The sequence below is a fragment of the Primulina eburnea genome, chromosome 13, assembly GCF_022965805.1.
Source record: "Primulina eburnea isolate SZY01 chromosome 13, ASM2296580v1, whole genome shotgun sequence".
Classification (NCBI taxonomy): domain Eukaryota; kingdom Viridiplantae; phylum Streptophyta; class Magnoliopsida; order Lamiales; family Gesneriaceae; genus Primulina; species Primulina eburnea.
In genome coordinates this window covers 8410438-8421348 of record NC_133113.1, presented here as the reverse complement: position 1 = coordinate 8421348, position 10911 = coordinate 8410438, and the positions used below count along the sequence as shown (strand labels likewise).

The following is a 10911-nucleotide window of genomic DNA, read 5'->3' as shown; positions in this document are numbered from 1 at the left end:
TGGCATGATAATAAGGTTATTATAAGGTAAGAATCTATGTTTTATATTATTTAATCATTATTTATTGTTTATGTTATATTTATTTCTTTAAGCATTTTTATACCCTACTTATAAGTGGGAGTTTTGATTTATTGTTGCTATATGTTACACTAAATTCTTGGAACCATTTAAATGTTAGTTTGGTATTATCAACCATTTAAAGTGGATGCCTTGAGTTATTATATATAAATATATTATAATATTAAATTCTTGGAACCATTTAAATGTTAGTTTGGTTTTACCAACCATTTAACTTGGATTCCTTGATTTATTATATATGAATATATTATAGTATTAATTTATTGGTACCATTTAAATGTTTGTTTGGTTTTACCAACCATTTAAAGTGGGAACCTTGATTTAGTGTTTACAAATATATATAGCACAATAAATACTTGACCACATTTATAAGTTTTGGTATATATTATATACTTATAAGATAATAATTTATAACATAATATAAATATGATTATTTAATATATTGGAACCATTTTATTAAGTGGATTTCAATATTGTTCGTTAATGTTAACTTTATTATAATACCAAGAGTGGATCCTTTAATCTCAACTACTTAAATATAAATTTGAACAATTAAAAATATTACCAATTAAAGATTCAAACAACTAAAAGAAAAAATAAATAAAAAGACATTGTAGTGGACTTGTAATTACCTTAGCTTCCTCGTGGATACGATACTCGGACTCATCGAATTATACTACTTGTGGACAACCTGCTCTTGGGAGTGCAACAATCAAAGTCGCAACAAGTTTTTGGCGCCGTTGCCGGGGAAGTATAATTTAATTTCAAGTCTATTTAATTTTATTTTTCTTTCTTTGAATTCTTATTGCTTTTGTGTGTTTTTCTTCTTTTCTTTTGCATTTGCATGAGCATTTGGTCACGTACACTTAGTGGTCGACTCATTCGAAATAACCCTTTATTTTTTCAAAACATGGCGGAAGAACCCATTCAAGAAAATGAAGATGAAATTCAATCTCAACATGATCATGATAGACGAAGAACACTTAGAGATCACATGAATCCTACACGTACTAGTGCACCTTCATGTCTAGTTTTTCCCCCTGATGCATCTCATTTCAATTTTAAGCCTGGTATTATCCAACTTTTACCCAACTTTCATGGCTTAGATTCTGAAAATCCATACATGCATTTACGAGAATTTGAAGAAGTGTGCAACACATATAATGATCTAAATTGTAGCATGAACACCATTCGACTTAAGCTTTTTCCTTTTTCTTTAAAAGATAAAGCTAAAACTTGGCTACAAAATCTTAGATCGGGATCCATTCGAACTTGGGATGATTTGCAACAACAATTTTTGAAAAAGTTTTTTCCATCTCATAGAACAAATTCTTTCAAAAGGCAAATCATCACTTTCACTCAAAAACAGGGAGAAACTTTTTATCAGTGTTGGGATAGATACAAAGAATTGCTTAATCTTTGTCCACATCATGGTTTTGAAATTTGGAGAGTTGTTTCTCAATTTTATGAAGGCTTAACACCTAAAGATAGGCAAATGGTTGAATTTATGTGTAATGGAACATTTGAAGATAAAGATCCAAACGAGGCAATTGAGTATCTCGATTCATTAGCTGAAAATGCTCAAAATTGGGACACGATAGGTACAATTGAACCATCAAACAAGATTCAATCTCCTACATCTGGTGGAGGTATGTACACTCTCAAAGATGAACATGATCTTCAAGCTAGATTTACCTCTTTGGCAAGAAAAGTTGAGGCACTTGAATTGAAAAAGAATGGTCAATTAAAATCTGTTCAAGAAATTGTGTGTCACATCTGTGATACAAGTGATCATTTTACAAAAGATTGTCCCACTTTGCCCTCTTTTAAAGAATGTCTCCATGAACAAGCCAATGTTTTGAACAATTTCAAAAGGCCAAATTTTGAACCATTTTCTCAAAGTTACAATCCAGGTTGGCGAAATCATCCAAATTTTAGTTGGAGGAATGATAATGCTGCACAATTTTCACAACCACATTTCCAAAATCAACAAAATTTTCAAAATTATGCACCTTATGTTCCTCCACCTAAAAGAAATTTGGAAGATACATTGAATTCTTTCATTGCAAAGCAAGAGTCTATCAATACTCAAACTGCTCAAACAATGACAGATTTGAAAGATACTCTTGCCAAATTTGCATCTGCACTTAATGTTCATGAAAAAGGTAAATTTCCTTCACAACCTCTGCCTAATCCCAAGGATCATCATTCACAAACTGGAATTTCTGGAACTCAACCGATGGATCAGGTAAAATCTGTTATTACCCTTCGAAGTGGCAAGGTTGTGGAAAAATCCATTCTTGAACCTTGTGAAGATGATGATAAATCAACTCCAAAGGGTAAGGAAGTGGAACCCATAACTTGCGAAGAAGAGGTTCAACAGACAGTGTCACCACCATTCCCGCATGCATTGAAAAATACAAAAAAATCAAATTTAAATTATGATATATATGATATTTTTAAACAAGTAAAAGTTAATATTCCTTTATTAGATGCAATAAAACAGGTACCATCATATGCCAAATTTTTGAAAGACTTGTGCACTGTGAAAAGAAAATTGAATGTGAAAAAGAAAGCATTTTTAGCCGAACAAGTAAGTGCAATCATTCAAAATAATAATACTTTGAAATACAAAGACCCTGGTTGTCCTACTATTTCATGTATTATTGGAGAACGAAAGATTAAAAAAGCATTGCTTGATCTTGGAGCTAGTGTGAATTTACTTCCATATTCAGTTTATCAAGAACTCAATCTAGGCGAGTTAAAACCTACTTCGGTAACACTTTTACTTGCTGATAGATCTGTTAAAGTGCCAAGAGGTATGGTAGAAGACGTGTTGGTCCAAGTTGATAACTTTGTATATCCTGTCGATTTCATAGTTTTAGATACACAACCTATTGAAGCTTGTAATGCAATTCCTGTAATTCTGGGTCGTCCATTTTTAGCAACTTCTAATGCTCTTATAAATTGCAGGAATGGAATAATGAAGTTGTCATTTGGTAACATGACCTTGGAGCTCAATGTTTTTAATCTTTGTAAGCAACCACATGACAAAGGAGATGAAAGTGAAGATGAAAATCTTATTGAAACTCTTGTGGAAGAAAACATTCAAGAAGGGAGTACTCGTGATCAATTAGATATTTGTTCAATTGAAACTGTTAAAGAAAATATTGAAATTGATCTTGATGATTTTATCAGGTATCACTCGTTACCGGAATCAGAGAAAGAATTTGATGCAAAATATGAGAACAAAGACGAACCACCCATACTGGAGTTAAAACCCTTGCCAGAAGAATTGAAGTATGCATTTCTTGGAGAAGATGAAACATATCCGGTGGTAATTTCTTCCAAACTAGCAAGTGATGAAGAAGGTAAATTAGTTGATATGCTTAAAAGACATAAAAATGCAATTGGTTGGACACTAAAAGATATCAAAGGCATTAATCCACTAATTTGCACTCACAAAATTCACTTAGAAGAAAATGCAAAAACCTCTCAACAACCACAAAGGAGATTAAATCCACACATGAAAGATGTTGTGAAAACTGAAGTTCTCAAACTACTTGATGTTGGGATTATCTACCCTATTTCTGATAGTAAGTGGGTAAGCCCAACACAAGTAGTTCCAAAAAAATCTGGCATCACAGTGATAAAAAATGAAAAAGGTGAATTGTTAACAAGTCGAGTCCCATCTAGTTGGCGGATGTGTATTGATTATAGAAAATTAAATGACGCCACTAGAAAAGATCATTTTCCATTACCATTTTTGGATCAAATTTTAGAAAGAGTAGCAGGTCATCCATACTACTGTTTTCTTGATGGATATTCAGGTTATTATCAAATTCCCATTGCACTCGAAGATCAAGAAAAAACTACATTCACATGTCCTTTTGGAACATTTGCATTTAGAAGGATGCCATTTGGATTATGCAATGCCCCAGCAACATTTCAAAGATGTATGCTAAGCATTTTTTGCGACATGGTTGAAAATTGTTTGGAAATTTTCATGGATGATTTAACTGTCTTTGGGGATACATTTGATAATTGTCTTGAAAATTTGGAAAAAGTTTTAAAAAGATGCGAGGAAAAAGGTCTTATTTTAAATTGGGAAAAATGTCATTACATGATTACTTCTGGAATTGTTTTGGGACATGTCGTGTCATCTCATGGAATTGAAGTTGATAAAGCAAAAGTTGATGTCATTGCCAATTTATCTCCTCCAAAAACCATTAAAGAAATTCGCTCATTTTTGGGACATGCTGGATTTTATAGGAGGTTTATAAAGGACTTTAGTTTAATCTCTAAACCCATTTGTAACCTCTTAACAAAAGACACTGCATTTGAGTGGACTCAAGAATGTCAAAATGCTTTTGATAAAATCATTCGACATTTAACATCAGCTCCTATCATGCAACCTCCTGATTGGTCTTTACCATTTGAAATCATGTGTGACGCGAGTGATTATGCAGTCGGTGCAGTATTGGGTCAAAGAAGAAATGGTAAGCCTTATGTGATATATTATGCAAGTAGAACTTTAAACAATGCTCAAATGAATTACTCCACAACTGAAAAAGAACTACTTGCAGTAATATTTGCATTAGATAAATTTCGTTCTTATTTGATTGGATCAAAAACTATTGTGTTTACTGATCATTCTGCTATTAGATATTTGTTGACCAAACAGGATGCAAAGCCACGACTGATACGATGGATTTTGTTGCTCCAAGAATTTGACATTGTGATCAAAGATAAAAAAGGAACCGAGAATGTCGTAGCCGATCATTTATCGAGACTAGTAACAGGATCATCTTGTGAAATGACACCAATTAACGATAATTTTCCTGATGAACATCTATTTTCAGTTACTACTACACCTTGGTTTGCTAACATAGTAAATTTTCTTGTGACAGGAAAAATGCCACCGCAATGGAGTTCTCAAGATAAAAGAAAATTTTTGAATGAGGTAAAAAACTTTTATTGGGATGATCCGTATCTGTTCAAGTATTGTCCGGATCAAATTTTTCGACGTTGCATACCCGATAATGAGGTAAGTAGTGTCATTAAATTTTGTCATTCAGAAGCATGCGGAGGACATTTTTCTTCTAAGAAAACGGCTGCAAAAATCTTGCAGTGTGGATTTTATTGGCCCACTTTGTTTAAAGACACCCATGAAATCTGCAAGATCTGTGAAAATTGTCAAAAATTGGGTGCGATTTCAAAAAGAAACATGATGCCTTTGAATCCTATCATTGAAATTGAAATCTTTGACAGTTGGGGAATTGATTTTATGGGACCTTTTCCACCGTCGTTTGGATACTTGTATATTTTAGTTGCAGTTGATTATGTTTCCAAATGGATAGAGGCAATTCCATGTCGAACAAATGATCATAAAATCGTCATCAAATTTTTAAAAGAAAATATTTTTAGTAGATTTGGAATTCCTCGAGCCATGATAAGTGATGGGGGAACTCACTTTGTTAATAAACCATTTGCTTCATTAATGAAAAAATATGGTATTACTCATAAAGTAACTACCCCTTATCATCCTCAAACAAATGGACACGTTGAATTAGCTAATAGGGAGATAAAGCAAATTTTGGAAAAAACTGTTAACTCAAATAGAAAAGATTGGTCTCTGCGACTTAATGATGCACTTTGGGCATATCGAACAGCTTTTAAAACATCATTGAATATGTCTCCCTATAGGTTGGTTTATGGAAAACATTGTCATTTGCCTGTGGAATTGGAACATAAAGCTTATTGGGCGATCAAAACTTTAAATTCAAGCATGGATGATGCCAACAAATTGCGTAAATTGCAACTTAATGAACTTGATGAACTCAGAAATGATGCGTATGAGAATTCAAGGATTTATAAAGCAAAAATCAAATCATTTCATGATAAAACAATTCTTAGAAAATCTTTTGAGATTGGTAAAAAAGTTTTGCTTTATAATTCTCGACTTCACATATTCCCAGGAAAATTACGATCAAGATGGACAGGCCCATATGTTGTAAAACATGTGTATCCTTATGGAGCTGTGGATATTGAAAATCCTAAAAATGGTGATATTTTTAAAGTAAATGGACAAAGGCTTAAACCATTTTTAGAAAATGAAATCTTTCAAGAAGAGTTTATTTCCCTTTCTGATCCTTGATTTTTTTTTGTGTTACATTTAATTTTGTTTGTTTTTATTTCAGGTTTTCTTAATCTTTTTATTTTCCCGGTTAAATGGCGGATAACGGTACTCCGTGACTCTCATAGTCGGTTAAATCAGTTTCCCACAATTGCTGATACAAAATAAAAAAAATAATAATCATTTCTTTTCTTTTCAAAATGGATGAAATTCTCTCAAAAATTTGTAAATATTTTCCCTCTGTTTCTGAAAATGTTCTAAGAAAAATTTATGCAGGAAGGTGTGAAAGATTGAGATTGCTAATGCAAAAAGGAATTCCAGAAGATATTCGTCTTGTAATTGAAGCTAAGGTCCGATTAGGAGGAGAAGTTCCACAATCATTGCTCATTCGGTATTTGCCTGGATTAGGAAAAAGCACTTATGCGAAAAAACGAAGGGCCAAAAGTTTAGGGGTTTGTCATAAGTGTGCAAGATGGACTTGTGACAAACGATGCAGATCTTTGGGATGTGTTTCCAATAACAGAGAAGATAAAATTGATTTCATTAAGAATGGGCTGAGTAAGGAGTCTTTAGATAACATCTTATTGACTCTTGAGACGCATTCTAGTGGACATGTGCATATTGAACTTCTCCGTTTATGGAAACAATTCCAAGATGAGCGTCATAGTCTTGGGAATCTGACTAAAAAAGACCCTGTTTGCCAATTTATAAGAAAATTGGATGGGAAGCATATCCTCGACTCATAGAAGGCGTTGAAGCCGTTTCTGGACGTAAAACCAGAGGAAAATTGTGAGCCACAATCACACTACTGTTTATATGCATGTGTGTCATTATTGTTTTTACTATTTATTTTGTTTACAGCTGTGACCCATAGTTTTGTCATGATAACATATTACCCCTATAAAATCTCTCATCTTTCTCTCTATTTTCGCAGACCTAAAAAAAGAAAGTAAAAACATGGCTGGATCCTCTGCACAAACATTGAAAAATATTTGTGTATTTTGTGGGTCGAGTTCTGGAAAAAATGAAGTGTTTGTAGAAGCAGCGAATAACCTTGGAAAGATATTGGCTGAGAGAAAAATTCACTTGGTATATGGGGGAGGTAATATTGGGTTAATGGGATCTGTTTCAACATCTGCTCATCTTGGAGGTAGTCAGGTTTTGGGTATTATTCCTACAGCTTTAGCTGAAGGAAATATTACAGGTGTTACGATTGGAGAAGAATTAAAAGTTTCTTCTATGTATGAAAGAATCACTCAAATGATTGAAAATTCTGATGCTTTTATCGCACTACCAGGTGGTTTTGGTACATTAGAAGAAATTTTTCACACTGTTTCTTGGGCACAACTTAATATCCATAATAAACCTGTGGGCTTGTTGAATATCAATAATTATTATGACAGTTTGTTGTCATTTCTTGATAAAGCTGTGGAACAGAATTTCATTTCAGAAAATTCACGACGGATTCTCATCTGTGCCTCGAATGCCGACCAATTAATTGATGATTTGGAAGCTTTTGTTCATATTCCTGATCCGATGATAACAAAGATCAATTGGTCGCAATCAAGCAGTAAGAAAAGGAAGTTGGATCATTGATTCAAAAGTCGTGGATTGGTTTGCGTTTGTTTCAGATTGTTATCTTCAATAAAATTCCAGGTGATATCTCTTTCATTATGTACTCTTTATTAATAGCTATTTTGACATTAGGGACAATGTCATATTCTGATTGGGGGGAGAACAAATTTAAAAAAAAAATTAAAATTAAAAAAAAATTAAAAAAATAAAAATAAAAATATATATATATATATTATTCTAAAATAAAATCATGTTTATTGTTTGTATCTTAGTAATTTTTGCAAAAATATCATACATTACATGTTTGAAAAATTTAAATTAGAATGTACATTAATCTATTTAAGAATGTTTAATTTTTATTTGAAAAAAATAGTCAATTTTAATATTCTTATCAATATAAAAATATGATTTATGAAATCTTTTTGAGTGATTAACCATTGTGATAAAATCAGGTATTAAAGTATATGGCCCAAGATATACCTTATAAGAGTGCCTAAAATTTTAAACTCACACATATTTTGTGAGTAAGTGGAGAGGATTGAGAAAACAGCTTTCGAGCCTTTATTGATCATGAGAGAGACTATCTATTGTTTAGATCTTGAGTTCTTATTTAAAAAAAAAAATTGATATTTCCTGAAAAAAAAAAAAAAAAAGAAAAATACAAAAAGAAAGATATTGAAGATTTATGTTATATGCTACGACCCATATATCTCTCATAAAAAAAAAGAGAAATTTATTGTACAAATTAAATAAATATGTGGTCAAGAAGCATAAATTTAGTCTGATTCCATGATGTTATGAAAAAAAAATATCAGGAAAAAAAATATATATAATAAGAACAACTAGATTTTGAATCAATGGATTTTCTATCTTTTGATTAGTTTGGCTCGTTTGTCTGTCTGCATTTTGTAAACCATTTTCCTGAGCATTTATCTGTATTCCAACTTCATGAGAGAAATCGTTCCCATAAATTGAAACATTTATTAACCTGTGAGGATATGGAGTTGAGACTCTTACTAGGAATTTCTGAAGGCCATGTACATTTAACTACCTGAAAATAAGCTTTGAATTGATCATCTCAGATTATTTCATAAATTATAATTATAATGATCTTGATATAACTTTGACAGTTTTCAAATTTAATTTAAACACTTAGATAGTTTTGATTACATTTCTATTTAAATTAATCAATATGTTTTGTGTTGCTATTAACGCTTAAATTGCTAGGGACTAGCAATAAGCTGGTTGGGGAGTGTGATAAAGATAAAAAAATGTATATTAATTAAATGTTTTATAATATAAATATATAGTTTTTGTTTTATTAAATGTTTAAATATTATATGTTTTATAATAAATTGTATAAAATATAAGTTGTTGTGTATTTATAAGTTTTTACTATTTTTACAGGTTCGATAAAACAAGAATAACCTTGGCGTTGCAAATGGGACTAAGATGATTCTTGGACCTGTAGAAAGTTGATGTTAATATCTACAATATTGGTGGCAAGCATGAGATAAAAATCCTCTCACATTTGGGATCAAATTAAGCAACAATTAAAGTTACCGAAGGAGTGGCAGTTTTACCATGCTCTAGTATTTTGACCATATCTCTCAAACTACTTGGTCAAATATTCTGAAAAAAATACCACAACTAGACAACTCAATTATCCACATGTTTCATTTTATGTGAAGAAGAAAATTCGGAGAAGATGCTTGTCAAAAGTGATGTGCAATATAATATTAATTTCTTGGAACACCAATGAAGACTTATGTGTAAAAAATAATATTTTATTTGTGGTTGTCTCCCCAAATTTGGCTATAAATAGGGGTGCATTGTAATGTATTGAGATATCCCTCATTCTATGAACAAATCTTTGAGTTCATAATATTTCTCTCTATATTTTTCTTTTATTTCTTCATTTAAATATAATTAGCATGTTAATTTCATATTCAAAGTTTTACACTTTGAATAATGAATAGCTAACTTCCTAAAGTTGAGATGATAAGGTGAAGCTCTTGGCATGATAATAAGGTTATTATAAGGTAAGAATCTATGTTTTATATTATTTAATCATTATTTATTGTTTATGTTATATTTATTTCTTTAAGCATTTTTATACCCTACTTATAAGTGGGAGTTTTGATTTATTGTTGCTATATGTTACACTAAATTCTTGGAACCATTTAAATGTTAGTTTGGTATTATCAACCATTTAAAGTGGATGCCTTGAGTTATTATATATAAATATATTATAATATTAAATTCTTGGAACCATTTAAATGTTAGTTTGGTTTTACCAACCATTTAACTTGGATTCCTTGATTTATTATATATGAATATATTATAGTATTAATTTATTGGTACCATTTAAATGTTTGTTTGGTTTTACCAACCATTTAAAGTGGGAACCTTGATTTAGTGTTTACAAATATATATAGCACAATAAATACTTGACCACATTTATAAGTTTTGGTATATATTATATACTTATAAGATAATAATTTATAACATAATATAAATATGATTATTTAATATATTGGAACCATTTTATTAAGTGGATTTCAATATTGTTCGTTAATGTTAACTTTATTATAATACCAAGAGTGGATCCTTTAATCTCAACTACTTAAATATAAATTTGAACAATTAAAAATATTACCAATTAAAGATTCAAACAACTAAAAGAAAAAATAAATAAAAAGACATTGTAGTGGACTTGTAATTACCTTAGCTTCCTCGTGGATACGATACTCGGACTCATCGAATTATACTACTTGTGGACAACCTGCTCTTGGGAGTGCAACAATCAAAGTCGCAACACTTGTTCTTTCATCATACTCATCCATTGTTTCACCCATCTTCATTCTGATGTTGTCGAACTTCTGCACAGAAACTGAGAGTTTGTTTTCTTTAGTTTGATCATTTCCTTCGCAAAGTTGAATTAACTTTTCCCAAATTTCTTTGGCGGTTTTGCACATTTTGATCTTACTGAATGTTACTTTGTCCAGTGTCTTATACAGTATGTCTTTTGCAACGTTGTCTAGGTTTGCCTTTCTCTTGTCCTCTGTAGTCCACTCATCTCGAGGCTTTTCAATTCGGTGAGGTGCCCCTTCAGTAATAGC

At 31.3% G+C, this 10911-nt stretch overlaps 1 protein-coding gene across 1 annotated transcript; it reads left to right on the top strand.

Annotated features, from left to right (window-relative positions):
- Positions 1 to 351: 351 nt before the first annotated feature.
- LOC140809058 (uncharacterized) lies at positions 352 to 10686 on the top strand. The gene is made up of 2 exons (XM_073166524.1): positions 352 to 5079; positions 10680 to 10686. Exons 1-2 carry the CDS (start codon positions 923 to 925, stop codon positions 10684 to 10686), a joined length of 4164 nt encoding a protein of 1387 aa, XP_073022625.1. The 5' UTR covers positions 352 to 922.
- The last annotated feature ends 225 nt before the right edge of the window (positions 10687 to 10911 follow it).